This window comes from Pteropus alecto, unplaced genomic scaffold (assembly GCF_000325575.1).
Source record: "Pteropus alecto unplaced genomic scaffold, ASM32557v1 scaffold110, whole genome shotgun sequence".
Lineage (NCBI taxonomy): Eukaryota > Metazoa > Chordata > Mammalia > Chiroptera > Pteropodidae > Pteropus > Pteropus alecto.
In genome coordinates, this window is record NW_006431920.1 from 5,967,569 (window position 1) to 5,984,285 (window position 16,717).

The 16,717-nt window shown below is 37.1% G+C and overlaps 1 protein-coding gene across 2 annotated transcripts in view; it reads left to right on the plus strand.

Moving 5' to 3' along the window:
• The window catches only part of DOCK10 (dedicator of cytokinesis 10), a 137,629-nt gene that overhangs the window by 66,578 nt on the left and 54,334 nt on the right, over positions 1 to 16,717 (plus strand). For both annotated transcript variants that reach the window (XM_006906662.3, XM_006906663.3), the window contains exons 14-22: positions 202 to 284; positions 5,116 to 5,238; positions 6,936 to 7,015; positions 8,747 to 8,934; positions 9,433 to 9,498; positions 11,229 to 11,321; positions 15,201 to 15,324; positions 15,504 to 15,625; positions 15,994 to 16,080. In XM_006906662.3, the coding sequence (XP_006906724.1) occupies positions 202 to 284; positions 5,116 to 5,238; positions 6,936 to 7,015; positions 8,747 to 8,934; positions 9,433 to 9,498; positions 11,229 to 11,321; positions 15,201 to 15,324; positions 15,504 to 15,625; positions 15,994 to 16,080 (966 nt within the window). The remainder of the gene's footprint in view (positions 1 to 201; positions 285 to 5,115; positions 5,239 to 6,935; positions 7,016 to 8,746; positions 8,935 to 9,432; positions 9,499 to 11,228; positions 11,322 to 15,200; positions 15,325 to 15,503; positions 15,626 to 15,993; positions 16,081 to 16,717) is intronic.

The following is a 16,717-nucleotide window of genomic DNA, read 5'->3' on the forward strand; positions in this document are numbered from 1 at the left end:
AATTTCCAAACTAAAGAAAAAGAAAAATATTATATAGTAATTTGAACACAGAGAATATCATTGTGGAGGTGAATCTATGGACCGGGAAGGCAGAATTCCACTGAATTTCAATACAAGATAACATGGAAAAGAATTGATTCATATTTTACATGGACAGTTTGTGAAGTGACATTCTAAACAATATTTTTATTTTTTTCCTAGTATGCACAAAAGATACTCAAATCCAACAGACAGTTCTGCAGCAAGTTGGGGAAATACCGCATGCCGTTTGCTTGGGCGATGAGGTAGGTTGACAACTGCAGGCAACAGAACAGAATGCATTTACAGTCTGCATTAGAAGCTTCCATTTTGAACACTTTTGTGTTCCCTGGTATATTTTTAATATACCAGCACTTAAAAGAATGCTAATGTGTTTATCTTTATAAACACCTTGAGCTCCCCAGAAACAAGTATTGCACAAGACAATTTAGCAAGAGCTCATAATAGACTGGAGCCATGACATGTGCATGACATGTGCATGACCAGGTATGCAGTGGGTTCTTGGTAAGATCAAATCAAAATTATAACTTATTTATCATATTTGTTTGGTTTATCAAATACTTGACAATATATCAATCCTGAGAGTTTGGCGTGCATAAAATTCAGGTGGACACACTACATTTCTCTATGCAACTGCATGTTTTCATCTACACGTAGAGCACAGTTCAAATATGAATGTCTAAATGAAATCATCAGATTGACCACTTAAACTTTCTTTGATTTAACTACTGATTAGCAGAGCCAAATTTGTCAGTGCCATTTGACTACCTGATAGAAAAGCTGAGTTATGTGGACACTGACGGTGGAATCATCCTCCTGGAAAAATAACCCCTACATAAAAAACAAAAGTTTCTTTTTGGATTTCCTCCAACATTAATTATTATTGTCCTCCTCAATCTCTTAGTGTCTTTATTAATAAAAAATTTTTAAAGGAGGAATTAGCCTGGCATAAATATATGAAAAAAAGGTTGGCAACGTACAAAATGAGGTTAATCGGTACTCCAGAATGAAAGAGCCTATTAAGCATTCATTTGAGTGTTAGTGACATTGTCCCAATGGCATTAACTTTACAATCCAGGAGGAGAGAACCCGTTACTTGTACCAAGTCAGGTCTCACAGTTCCCAGTGATGAATATAACCACAGTAAACTCATCTAGTGTGTGTTATAATGTTGAGGTTGTTATTTAAAGTTGGGGACAGGTAAGTGCAGAGAAGAGAAACATGTAAGTCTGCAAGATCCATTCACATGGTCTCTAGGAATTGGATTGCCCTAAGGCAGCCCTGTTTTAAGGGAGAAGAGGACCAGGCCCAAGTCTGACAGCGGTCCAAATCAGGCCACCACTTACAGATCATAACCTTGGGGAAGTTTCCTCTCCAGTTCTTAGGGTTCCCATCTACAGAATGAAGCTGACCACAACACCTGCCTTGTGGACAGCAAGTGCACTCTCAGGAGCAAAAGCACTTGGCATAAAGTCTATCATAGATATCACTGTCTCTCTCCTTTCTCTCTCTCCCTACAGGGATAGTTAATGCCAAGATATTCTCCATCTCACTAAGACGTTAGTGAGATGTACTAAAAACTTGATGATGAATTTGTTTCTATTTCTCATAAGCTTCAAGGGAAAGCTGTCATTCTCTGGTCAAACTCTTTGTATTGATAAATATTCTCAGTTTCCACAAGGAAAAGCTATTAGGACAGCAGAAGTAAGATATCTCTTCGCTAAAGTGAAATATTACTATATAGCAAAATTGCAGTGGTAAACGTATTGTCTTTTTAAGGATTCAGCATTGTTCTGAGATTTTAGAAGTAGGCATTTTAGAGCCAGAGCTGGATTTGAAATCCGAACTCTCTTTACTAGACAAGTAAATTTAGGCAAGTACTTATGATCTGTCTTTATCTCAGTTTTTTTAATGACCAAAAAAATAATAATAATTTACAGGGATTAATGAGCACAGATATGTACCCAATGTTGCAGAGATTAATGAGCGCAGATATGTACCCAATAAAAGATATAGCTATTATTAAAAGTCATTTTTCCAATATGATTATTCTTAAGTCTCCCGTGGAGATCATGTTTATCTCAACGAGTTCTTCATTCTCGTAAATTTTGGACAGTGAAGAATAATGTGAGAGAAATAAGTAAAAGAACTCCCCATTATAGAGCAGTAAAGAGAAGAAATAACAATGCTATTTTGAAGTTGTCTAGTAAAATATATTGGAAGAAAGACAGATGAAGTTTCTAGGGAAGCTGATAATATTACCGACTATTAAAGTAATTATGTCTAGAACAGGAAAGCCAACAAAACCACAAGCTCATGCTACATAATGCCTGATTAGTGGCTTGCTTGTAGGTTAAGAAACAGTGCACACCACCAATTTGTATGTATAAATAGATGACTTAGGTTTACATAAACATCTCTAGCAAATGAGAAAAAATGGTTAGCAAAGCCATTCTGAAGATTTTATGTTAGACCACTTGAGTTATCTAACCACATACACGCACAAAAAAGTGCAAGATACAACCAAGGAAGATTTTAATTCCTCTTTCACAATGTAGAAACAGCTTCGAATAGATGTGGACCAAATCAGAGGAAGGCTCCTTATTATTCATGTCATTTTGACTTAAGCTAGCTTTCTGACACATTTTAATACCCTATTGAAACTGCTAATTTTCTGGCTACTTTTTCTATCAAGTTTCTAGATTGCAGTTTGTTTCATAATACAATTTTAAGTGTACTCTAAAACACCTCGGTCCTTAGAATCCACTGCCACTTCAAAGTATAGAATTCGCAATTCAGCTTATGACCATATTTTTACCCAGATCCAATCATCCTACCACTGCAACACACAGTGTTCATCACTGTGAATATTTTATCTGATATTAATTTGGTGCATGTTCTTATTTTTGACACCAGCTGTGGTACCATTTTATAGCAAAAAAAAAAAAAAAAATTTACTTGGGATAGGTAAAGAAAACACATTCAGAGGGCTACATAGGTTTATAGGGTGCTTTACACTCATTGATTTGAGAACAAGCCAACCCTTACAAATAGATCATGTTGTTAAATGGAACTCTCTCCATGCATATCAGCCCCAGAATCATATGTGCCAAAATCCATGCCAAGACTCTTTTTGATTTCTTTTAGTCTGTCTCATTTGACATTCAAAATCGACCAGTACATAACACTGGATTTTCTTTGAAATTGAATGAGATTGAAATAAAAATTTTATCCTTGTATTTCTACAACTATAGAAGGCACACAGTGCAACAACATCCCCAACAAATGGTCCTTCAACTTCATTTGCATCCTTGCAGTGACAAAAACAATACATCCCACGGTGGTGGTTTCTTTTGTCTTTCTGTAGCTCTAATGGTTAGATAATTCACTTTTCAAAAATATTTTTAAACTGCTTAACAATCACTTTTATATTTTGTCTTCCATAGCCACAAAAAAATAGGCCCAATTCTTTCTATACAACATGGCTATTCATGCAGCTTATGGATGAAGCTCTCTTGGACATCCAAGCTTCTTTTCCTTTAGGCTACATACTGCATTTTCTTCCTTCATATCCCAAATGTCATCATTCTGAGACCATCACCATATACTGATTGTTGCTCAACTGTAGCAGTTGAAATTAGGCAAAGTGTCCCAACCATCCTGAAAGCATCTGTGTAAATGAGTCAGCTCTGTGTTTTCTTGCCAGTTAGCATGTTTATCACTCAAAGACGGAGTATATGGCACTGGGAGCAGAACTTCATGGTGCTGTGCTCCTCATTCTCTTCAAAATATGTCCAGTATAAGTAAACTATTTCCAAGGCAGAGCTGTGGATAAGAGCAAAAACGAGTTATACTACTCGAGTCTATCAGTATATTTGAAGCGACTAGTTAATCAAAACAACTACTGCCCAAGCTCAGTTAACTTCCTCTCATGTTGGGAAATACATCGTATTGGTTTCAACATGTCACATGCTCAAATAAAAGCCCTGTATCATATTTAAATAAAAATAATCTTCAAGTTAAATATTTTCATTCTGCTTCTCCAATGTTATTTGATAAGGGACCTTTTTTATTCCCTCACTTAGTACTTAGAGAAAAATGAGAAGAAAAATTGAAGGAGTCTAAAAATAACATTCTGAAAAATCCCTTCTGCATTTTCTATATTATTTGACATTAAAGCTCTATGATCAGATATCCATTTAAATGGCCATTTCAGCCTGAGTATTGAAATCTTTGGTTAATTTAAAGAGTAATAAAATAGTCTAGTTGAGGTCCTTAAGTTAGAAGAAATGAAAACTCAGCATTTCTCTAACATTAAAGAAAAATCAATTACACATGAATCTAATTTTCTTTAATGAGCACAGAGTATGATGAATTATGAGGAAGGAAAAGTGATATTAAGCATGCTGTGTATACTAGCTTGTCAGCAAGCATTGCCTGATATTATTATTTGAACAAAAACAATTTATGTATTTTAACTAAATCTATACAGTGCCAAGGAAATGGATCAAGGAAGAAAATTAATGCCCTAGGCTTGTGGCATTCTCATTATTTAATACGAATTTTGACTTAGATGTTCTTCATTTTACTTGTCTCTGTCCTAGAATTTAGGACGAGCACATTTATCTCCATGAAAATTTTTCAAAGTTTGGCCCTGTCTACCTATGTATACAATCTCATTCCTTTTCCACTACTTGTAAATTCTAATGGTGCCACCAAAATGGAAGTGGCCCTGGCTTGCTCAGGAAATAATGAAAAAGGAATAACATGTGTCCCTATTCCTTTCCACTCCCCTAATACTCCAACGTTTTGACATAGTACTAAATCATAAATAAATGTAGTTCAAATACAGGCTGCTGTCACTATAGACACCGAGGTAAAAATAAAAAATTAAAGATAACAAAAATAGTATGTAAATGAAACTTTCACTTAAGAAGTTTTCTTTTCTTTTTATTTTATAAGTTTATTTATAATGGAAGTTTTTATAAATGGGAAATTAAATCATTTTAATGACTTTTATAACACAACTCTGTAAACAATATCCTAATACCAACCTGAACAAATATTTTCTTTTAGATCAGTGTTTAAGGACAACCAGGGAAATGTGGACAGAGACTCAAGATTTTCACCATTGTATAGACACGAAAGTAGCAAGATTTCAACTGAGGACCTACTTAAACTAGTGTCAGATTATAGGAGGTAAGACTTTTTTGATACTCTTGAAATTAACACGAATTAGGTACGTTGCTATTATTGACATGTCATTTATGCATAAACAATACTTGATCGCTGGATTTGCAAATATCCAAATGCCTCCAGGAAGCAGATGCTTTGCAGATGACTTCACATATGCCCAAATGACATCCACAGGAGTAGATTTGCCAGAATTATAAGGAAGGAATGTGAAGCATTAAACTATGTTAGTTATCTATTGCTATGTGACAAATCACCCCAAAACATAGTGACTTAAAATAACAACATCACTTATTTCACTCTTGAATTCGTAATTTGAGCATGGCTAGATGAAGAGAGCCTGTGTCTTCTGCACAGGGCATCGGCTGGGAGGGGTCAACTGGAGCCAGAGGATCCACCTTCAAGATGATTCATTTGATGACTACCAAGTTGAGTAGGAACTCAACTGGAACTGTGGGCTAGGGACTTTGGTTCTTCTCCATGAGACACTTTCCATGAGATACTGTGGTTTTCTCATGGTTAGGTTCCAAAGGACAGAGAATGCTCACTGCCAATTTCTTAACACTGGGGCTGAGAAAATGCCACAGTGCTATTTCTGCCATAATATACTGTCAAGCTGTCACAGAGCCTAGGTTCAAAGGAAGGGAACACAGACACCTCTAAATAGGGGAAGTGTTGAGGACTCTTCAAACTATATTTTGAAACTCTACAGAGTTATTAATTGCTACAAACACAGTAATTCATAATATTTCTGTCATTCAAATGCTTTTGGAGGAAATGATAGAAATTAATGCTAAGAAATGAAAAATATAAAAGCCACATTTTAAAAATGAATCAGCATACATTTAATATCCGATAATGATAAGATCTTTCATGACAAGCAACTTAAACTGTTAGTCCCCTAATACACACAGGATTCTTGTGCCCTATGATCAGTTTTGAGTGGTACTTATTATCTTGGGGTTTAATGTAATTTGTTTAATGATAAGGTTATATAATTTTATTGTTAATAATAGTTGTATTTAACAATAAACAAGCAAAATAACTGAAAACTTAACAATCCGCTCTCACAAGCTGGGAAGAGCTGGCTCTTACCCACTACTATAATTATTCCACCTTTCAAAGCAGAGTCCCTGAGAGGGATAACGCTTGAAACAGTTATCAGCTGCTTTCACTTTACTATAAGGGAAGATGGGCAAGGAGGTTTTAATAGAGAGGGAGGGAAAGAAATGCAAGATTCAAGATTCAGAGTGGAGAGCAGGGAGAGGCAGGAAAGGGGCTTCTGCGTACATTCACGAGAGTGAATGAAGGCAGAAGAACAAGATCAGAGAAAGGTTCATTGTCCTCTTTGATTGTTAGTGAAAAGGGAAAAGGCAGACTGCCCATGCAGCACTCGTAGCAAAAACCAGCCTTAAAACTGTCTACAGCCATGCCACCCTGAACAAGCTCGATCCTGTCTGATCTAGGAAGCTAAGCAAGGTCAAGCCCTGTTAGTATTGAATGGGAGACCACCTAGGAGGACCGGCAATATCACATAAATTTTCATTTTTGAGATAAAACTAGCTAAATAAAGTTATTCACAAGATTGGTTAGGGTCCTACTGTTTAGTCTTATCTTGTAATTATGGTTGACTGTTCTTGACGACTAGACTAATTCAGTGTGTGTGTGTGTGTGTGTGTTTCTGTGTTGGCATACTTCCACAGGGCCGACAGAATAAGCAAAATGCAGACCATTCCAGGAAGCCTCGATATCACTGTTGAGAACATTCCTCTGGAGCATCCAAGTATGATAACGAAGTCATGGTTTGCTTGTAGAGTTTTGAATATTTAGTGGGGTTTTTTTTTTTTTTTTTGGTTGATTGGTTGGTTGGTTGGATAGTTGGTTGGTTACAAATGTCTCTTCTTCAAAGTTTGAGATAAATGAAATTCATTATCCTATAGAAATTTGGGGGCTTCTGATTTCTTTGTTAAGATTTTAGGTAGTATTGGACAAGAACTATAGTCAGGATAACCTAATATTTATCTGGTTTGCATTATGTACCCAGTGAGGTATTAAATTATGGTATTTAAGACTCAAACTCCTGAAGGGTTGCAAATGAACAAAATTGGGTTCAGATAGACTGATAAACCAATAACTCCTAATAGGAAAATTTATATTCTATCCAGTTCCTCTGATTCAAAATACAGTGCTGGTTCTGCCAAAGTATACTGCCAAAGGGTTACTCTGAACACCATGCATAGCCATCCGACTGTTCTCATAAGTCCATCCTATTTATGGCAATGTAAATTTGAATTTCAGAAAGAGCTTTTATTACCTTGTGAATAAGAGTTTCAGAATTTATTTCTTAAGTTGTGAGATCGGTTTATTTTGTTTTGTTACTTCTGATTATGCCTTTTAGTGACTTTCTCGGTGATGCAAAGAATGAATACAGGCAATCTAAAATTAACTAAAAACAGGATTAAGATTATTACCACAGGATATTTGAATTAGCATTAGCACTGTTAAGTTTCTTATTCTCATAATTTTCCACAAATCATTTTAATATGAAATAAAATGAGAATACTAACTTAGCCATGGCTCCAAATCACTTTTATATTGATTGGTGTGAAAAAGCAGAGGATACGCTAAGCCATTTCCTCTCCCTGATATGAGGGATGTGGCTTTTATTATGTATGGAAAAGAAAAATAAGAAAAAGGAAAGCTAAAATATTCTCTTTATAAAGACCGGAGAACATTAGAGAAATCTGAACAAATAATAAAAATATTATAATTGATTTTTTTTTAAAAATCTGTAATCTGACTCCCACGCATAGTTAGCTACTAATTTGGCTTTTTCGAATACAGGAAGACTCCAGGTAGAGAAAAGGAAGGTAGAGCATCTTGCTATCTTTCGGTACCACAACTCCAGCCTCCAAATTATTTAGTGACGGAAGTTTCAATTTATAAATTCCTCATGCTATTCCTACCAAGCTAGATTTTTAAAGTTTGTAAAAACTGAAGAGAAAAATGAAATAAATAACACAGAGGGTTTTCAGGCCTATGTTGCGAAATCATTCCACAGGGGAAATTTACTATTAATCCCTTTGGTACTATTGGTCACAGACCCATTAGACAAAGTTTCTTTCTGTCATATATCAATAACTGTATTATTTTATAGGGTTCTAGCAAAGGTCAGTGGGTTAATCCTTATCCTATAGCACCCAGTTAATATGCTCAAAGGATCATTAGCTAAACTTTACTTTTGATACCAAACTTAATACAAAAAGAAAATACTTATAAACCCATCCAAAAGATTTACCAGTTTCTGAGACATTAATTTCGACAGTAAATATATAGCTTAATTATCTTTCATGCCTATCTCCTATAAATTTCTCATGCTAGCATAATTTAACATAAATTGGTATAAAAGTATGAAGTTTCTATTTTGAGTGGGTTAATTTAAAAATATGTTAAGTGTTGTTCACTTGAAAACAATCATATTAAATGATGAACTCTTATTTTCTGATTTTTAAAGACTGTGTAACATCGTCCTTTATCCCCGTCAAGCCTTTCAACGTGACGGCTCAACCGGAACCCACAGTGGAGGTGGAAGAATTTGTTTATGACTCAACAAAGTACTGCCGTCCTTACAGAGTATACAAAAATCAAATTTACATTTACCCCAAGCACCTCAAGTATGATAGCCAGAAATGTTTCAACAAGGTATGATATGTTTCTGAGATGACATCCTCTCTCTCCACTCTATTTAAAGCACGTTAAGATGGTTTCTTGAAAGTTTAAATACAAATTACTATTTTTTTCAACACTTTGGAAAATAAAGCTATTTGAAGAAAATGCTTAATAAGAAACAGTGATGAGTTTTCCCTTAAAAGTATTTAAGGATGCACAGTTATATGATATATTAATACCCTTTCTGATTCAGCCCTAAATAGTTTGTTCTAGACATTTTTTTTAGTTTCTTAAGATATTCTGAAAAGAATACACCTGCCCCCTTTCAATATGAGGTTTTCTTCCCCTTTAAATAATCTCTCCAAATCCTTCTGCTATTTCTGAACACAGTGGATAATGTCACAAGAAAGTATTGGGTATTGTACATTTTTCAGATTTAATTAGAAACTACTTATTTTAGGCACTTGTATTATTTCTTGGTGTTATATAACAGGCAATTACAATTTCCATTTTTCCTTGCTATAATTTCAGGCACGAAATATAACCGTGTGCATTGAATTCAAAAATTCCGATGACGAAGGTGCCAAGCCCATGAAGGTAAGCCAAGAATGCGAGGGGACTCAACATAAAGGAGACAGGCAGGTTCTTTCCACCACTGTGGGGCTTTTTCTTGGAGTGTGATGGAAAGGGGCACGATTCAATACATTCGCTTTTAATTTCCTAAAAGATACCTGACTTAATAGCCATCATTAACTAGACCTATTAGAAATTCCAGTCTCATGGCTCTGCTTAGCTTTTCATGATTTGGAAAAAAGGAAATCATTCTAGTGTAAAATAAATGCAAAGATTCCCCTCTGGAAGACTTTGCCCTTTTCAAAGATTCGCCTGCCTCTCAATTTAGCATGCTTGATTTAAAATGCCACATCCCAGCTGGCCTTGGTGTGGCCTGTGGAGGGGGTGCTGCTGCACACTGGCCGAATGGCTCACGCAGCGGGTCTGTGGGATGCTCGTGTGTATGGAAGATGCGTGTGGCTAACTGCCCTAGGACCTGGGAATGGCTTGGGAAATCCATCCCAGCTGTTGATCACATGTTTTAATAGGATCAATAAAACGATGAGGTTTGTATGAACTGTGCTGTTTTTTTAACCGATAAAGCTGCAACTGGATGACATTTTTCAGGGTTCATATTTGATATGTACTGTTTTTATTTTAGGGGCTTCAAACAACATAAAATAACCTATAGAACAGAAAAGAAAATTATTTTTGGTGGCCTGTGGCCAGATCTTCCCAGTTTTGGTGAATCAGAGGAACGAGATAGTAAAGGATGAAACAAATTTCTAGCTAATCCCCACAATTATCTGAGATAATCTCTTAAAGCACTCTGTCGGGTACCTATTGTGTTCTCTGTGTTAAGAAGGTTTATAGCATTATTCAGAAGAACGATAATCAATTTGAGTGATTGAATGTATCATGCGGGGGAGAGAGAAAGAGTTCTTTAAAATAGTCTTGAGCCACTCTCGGCATCCACAGATTCCAAGTTCCACAATAGCATTAGCATCAGGAGAGAAAAAATAAAGTGAAAAGCAGTTGCCAAGCAAACAAAGGCAATGACCAAGCAAACACGCAGACCTGTTAGAGTAGTGTTCAGGCAGAAAATTCTAGCAAAGAGGTATGTGCATCCGTTTCATCGCATTCTAAATCATTGCACAGATACAACAGGCACCGGAAGAGGGGCCCCTGAGCCATGGGCTAAGAGAGCTTTTAAGCTGCATGACTAAGAAGTGCCATGTCACATCCCCTGGCCTGAATAGATAACTGGGATAGAATAGTAATTCAATATGGTGGAGGCTGGAATCAGCCCTATCCTGCCAGCTCAGCATTCTTGGTTGAGGGCTGGCTTATCACGGGCCAGGGTCTAACCAACCTTCGTGGTCACCCAGCTGATCACCTCAGACTCTAGACCAGAGCTGGATACCATTGGTCCCTTCAAGAGGCCAACCTGCAAGACTCAGAATGGAACAAATGAGATCTTATGTCCTAGTAATCAAGTTAGGTAGGAAACTGATTCAAGTATTCAGTGTTGATGTAATATCTACACGATGAATTAAAACCTTCAAATTTTTTTTCAGTAGCACCCCACTGTATAATAAATACAGGACAACAGGTCAAAGAAGCTTAAGGTTAATTAGATGTCAGCTAAATCTGGCAACTTATCACAAAATTCATCATCATCCCAGTATTGGTTACTGAAGAGTTATGGCCTCTTTTCTGTGCTCAGGGTTAATTTCAGACATTCATAATTATTCCATTCATAACTTTTTAAACAGTGTATTTATGGGAAGCCTGGAGGGCCCCTCTTCACCTCAGCTGCCTACACAGCAGTTCTGCACCATTCCCAGAACCCGGATTTCTCAGACGAGGTAAGGACCAGACCTCCCCGGTCCCCAGCAGCTCCTCACAGATGGGCGAGTGGGCCAGATACCACACAGGGACAAACACTCACTGCTGACCACAGCTCAGACTAAGGACATGCCTCGACAGACATTTGCTCAACCAAGAGTCAGAAACTACATTAATGACGGTTGTTCTAGAAGTACAGTAGGCTGCAAATTCAAATATTTCAGCACAGAATTACTCTTGAAAATGTGATTTGGTTTGTTTGTTTTCATTCTTTTCAAGTGAAACTAATTTTGTTTCTTTTATTTCTCTGATCAATATAATAAAGATTGCATTAGGTGGCTTTTACCACTCAAATAGCAGCATTTCATGTCTTGATGGGAAGAACAAAGGAATAGATAGAGTTTGAGCCAGCACTGTTGCTCATAACCAGTGTGAACTTGAGTGACCTTGGACTCCCTCGTCTCTAAACGTGGCATGGAATAAGACCTGCCCTCACCAACTCTCAAGACTCTCATTATGTGCCAGGCACCATGCTGTACTCCATATATGTATCATCTCACTTAATCCCCACAGGGTTCTCCAGAGAAACAGAGCCAATAGGGGAGATGATAGATAATAGATAGATGATAGCTAGCTAGATGATAGATGATGATGATAGATGATGAGAATGATGAAGATAGATAATGATGATAATGATGATAGATAGATAGATAGATAGATAGATAGATAGATAGATAGATAGATAATAAATAAGCTATCAATTCACATCATTATGGAGGCTGAGAAGTCCTACAACTTGCCATCTGCAGCTGGAGCCTCAGGAAGGCCTGAGAGCCAGGAACACCAAAGCCAGGAGATCTACCCTCCAGGTCAGGCAGTCGGGCAGAGAGGAAATTCAGCCTTTCTCTGCTTTTGGTTCTATTTGGGTCCTCAGCAGATGGGTTGATCCCCCCCACACACACACACCGGGAGGGTCATCTGCTTTATCCAGCCCACCCATTCAAATGCTAATCTCTTCTAGAAACACCCTTCCAGACACCCAGAAATAATGTTTAACCAACTATCTGTGCATCCTGTGGCCCAGTCAAGTTGACACATAAAATTAACCATCACATCTTCCAATTTTATGGATAAAGAAATGGGACTCAAAGAAGTAGCTCCTCCGAGAGTGTATAACTAATGAGTGAGAATCAGAATTCAAACCAGGTTGTGTGACTCCAGATCCTGAAGTTTCACAGCTCTGCCATAACACATAGAAAAAACTCACTGGGTCAGCGGTAATTTACAAACGTTTCAGTGATTACATTTCATTTCTAGCCATGAAGCAAAGGCCAGAACTGATAATGCAATCTGCTGCTATGATGTCCGGGATTTTAAAATCACATTTTTTCGGTATTAGTTTCTATTAGTCACATGAGAAATTGCCACAGCTTCGCGGCTTAAACAACATACATCCATTATTTTACAGTTCTGGTGGTCGGAATTGTGAAATGGGTCTCACAGAGCCGAAAGCAAGGTGTCAGCAGGCCTGCACTCCTTCTGGAGCTTTTAAGGGAGAATCCTTGCTTTGCCTTGTCTAGTTTTAGAGGCTGCCAGCATTCCCTGACTCATGACCCCTTCTACTGACTTCATCAGTCTGACCTCTGCTTCCCTCCTCACATTTCCTGTAACTGACTCTCCTGCTCCAATAATAAGAACTTTTGTGATTACGTTGGACCCATGAGCTAATCCAGCATAATCTCATCTCAAGATCCTTAATTTAATTACACCTACAAAGTCCCTTTTAACCACGTGAAGTAACATATTCACAGATTCTGAGTATTAGGACACAAAGGATATCTTTGGGGGGCTGTTATTCTGCCTACCCAACCTTGTTACACATCAGTCATTTTAAAACTAATTAAAGGAACACCAATGAACCACAGACCAGCTTAACCTTATCTCTTTCCTCCACATTCATTTAATACTCTTAGATTTTTTTTCCCTATAAACTCAGGATAGATGCTTAAAAAAAAATTAAGGAAAAGAGCTATTATTGCATTATAGAATATTTACTGTATTGTTTGACCCCTTGGCAGAGCCCACCATAAAGGTACATTCTCTGTAGACATATAAGATTAAAAAACTCACTGTTAACTGGCTTTTAATCTCCTTCGCTCTCGTGTGCTTCCCTGAATCCTTATAAAAGCCATGAGCTTTTCCACAGGAGCACATGTAGGTAATGAATAGCCTGGTGAACTCTGCAAATGCAGATTCAAAACTAAGGCTTTATTTTCTTCTTTATTATTGTGAAAAGTGATTGTATTAATTTCAAAAATGGGTGTAAATTCTTCCAAGGCACAGTTATAATATGAATACTTGCAGTAATTGTTAAGTGAAGAATGTTTACATTAATATTTAGTTAACTAGAAGTTTCAAGTACTTGCTGCATTCACATGTGCTCATTACTTTGGGTAAAAAAAAAAAAAGAATTTTATTATATTGCATTGTCAATTGTTGTATATTTTGAACTATACACTGGCTTTTTACCAGGTTAGCATGCTGGTTTACAAAAAATATGGAAGCTTACAAACCATTCTAATTTGGGACTTCTCAAACTTTATCATGCATCAGAATCAAAGCGTGTTAAAGCAGGTTACTAGACGCCACCCCAGATTTTGGATTCCATGTCTGGGATGGGGCCTGAGAATTTGCATTTCTAACACGTTTCGAGGTGATGCTGATGCTACTGTTCCAGAAACAACACTTTGAAAACCAATGTACTAAATCCTTTCCTGAACAATGTGGAAATAAATTAGCCAGCTAGATAGATGCACAAAGAGCCTAATAAATAAGCCAGTTGATAATTTGCGTGGCTCTCTATCACCTTAGTGCTTGATTTGACTATTCTGGAAGCCAGTAGTTGCTGATATTGAGTGGAAGGCAGCTTCCCTACATGAAACCCTGGGATTGCAGTGGGAACTGATGATCCTAGTGGCTCAAAGCCTCCTCCCAACCTCTCTCACCTCGGCTCCTACCTCTGTGTGGCCCTCCTTCACAATAATTCTCTCGCTCGGGAGAATTAAATGACAACGTATGTGGCAGAGGGTTGAAAACTGCCAAGCACAATAAAATGTAGAAGGTTTCAAAATCCTTCTTTCCAGGAACATTGAGTATGCCCATTAAGTATAGGCTTAACCTTTCTCAATTTTATGTTTTGTTCATTCAGAAGCATTCTTGATATAGCTACAGCAAGACCTCTTCATAAAACGCCTCATTACTTAGTTACCACAATATATAAATTTTATCCAATATATACTACATATCTTTTTTATTATTTTTTAAAGGGATAAATTCTGTGCTTAAGTTGCATCATGTTTCTCAGCAGTGTGCCTATGAATTATCTGGGGATCTTATTAAAATGAAGATTCTGATTCCATATGTCTGGGGTGGTATCTGAGGTTCTCCATTTCTAATGAGCTCCCAAGTGATGCTCATGCAACACTCTTTGGGAGGCAAGGACTCACTATTCACTCAATTTATGTCCCTTAATGACAGATCCTCAATCCATGCCTTATTTATATTCTACAGTTACATCTGCATGTGCGTTTGTGTGTGTATGTGTGTTTTTAATCCATACTACAGTAGCATAAATTATCTAATGAGACATACCAGGTATTCTAAATTATCATCATTCACCACAATAAAGAAGTAAAAGTATCAACATGTTAACCTATTACTGCTAGCAGGATGGAGATTTATTGAGAGTTAAGTCAGTACTTCTAACACTGACTGTTAAACGTGGACCTTGATTTCAGTTAAAGAATTTTTTAAAAGGCCAAGGTGCCTATGCTTTGTCTTGTCCTGACCCTGGGCAAATGATTTCAATTTCAATCCAGCTCTTACCTCTTTCCTTGCAGGTGAAAATTGAGCTACCAACACAACTCCACGAGAAACACCATATTCTGTTTTCTTTTTATCATGTCACTTGCGACATAAATGCAAAAGCTAATGCCAAAAAGAAGGAAGTTCTGGAAACATCAGGTACTGGCAGGAAGCGATCTGAAACAGCTTTGCATCTGTTTGACTTGAATTGGAGAGTATTTTAAAAGCTCTGATTTGTTAAAAATTTGGGTGATAATTTATAAATGATAATTCGCTTTATTTTTACTCCTTACCATGGTGGTTTGTATAAGTTTTCTCTTTGTTTTTGCTTTGTACAGTTGGATATGCTTGGCTTCCTCTAATGAAACATGATCAGATAGCTTCTCAAGAGTACAATATCCCAATAGCTACAAGCCTGCCTCCTAATTATTTAAGCTTTCAAGATTCTGCAAGTGGAAAGGTATTGAATGATGTATAATTTAAGAGAAAAAAATACATGAGCTAAATGGCATGAGGTTATCTTCTTTCTGCTATTTAAATTAACCCAACCCTAGTGTATGCATCCATTGTAGTTATGAATCAAGTACACCTATAATTTTTCAGATATCTTATTTACTTTATGGCCCGTAGAAATTATCTATTAAGAATGATCCCCTGATACTACATTGGTCTCATTTATCAATATTGCCAAGTGTATTTGAATCTTTTATTTTCTATCTCTGTAGTAATGTAAGATTAATGGTTCAGAATGGCAAATTAACATAAACTAAACAACATTTGCTTTCTCTCAAATTGCCACAGTACCAGTAACAAACTCTTTTTTTGCAGCATGGTGGGAGTGACATTAAATGGGTTGATGGTGGCAAACCACTTTTCAAAGTATCAACATTCGTTGTATCAACAGTGAATACTCAGGTGAGCATGTCGCCCTGAACTGTCGGCATCTTCTGTTATACCTAGAATTAGGAGGTGTCTCCTGTATTTACAGAGGAGACTCACCATTTCACAAGGTGTCAGAAGAGCAGGTGATTGAAAAGGAAGAATGTTTGCAGCATAATTACATCCTCTCCCAGGAGAAAGAGAATGCCCTAACCTGTAAAAGTCCAGGCTCCATAAAACCGCAGACCGAAATACCAGATGTGTGTTGATCAATGTGACAGCCTTCTCGGAAGGTGGTTTTGCTTCCACTGACAACACCCACGTGTTAAAAAATGTGAACTATTAAAAACAAAGAATGGGAAGGCCGTAGGGTCAAGCAGAACTGCATTTGAGAGCCGCCTCGGCCAATTTCTGGCTCAGTGACCTTGGACAAGTCACTTCACCCCTGCAATCCTTATTTCCTCATCGACGAAATCTCTCTACGTAAGATCACGATGAGAATCGAAATGAGAAACTACCTGTGAAAATATCTCATGAACTGCAAAATGCAATCCAAATGTAATTATTGTCATGTCAAATTACCATGCACTCATCCCTTCTGCGGCAAGGCAGCTTATTCTGCTGCAGTGTGGGAACTTCCATGACACCAGCTGCAAAGTATAAAGCAAATTAT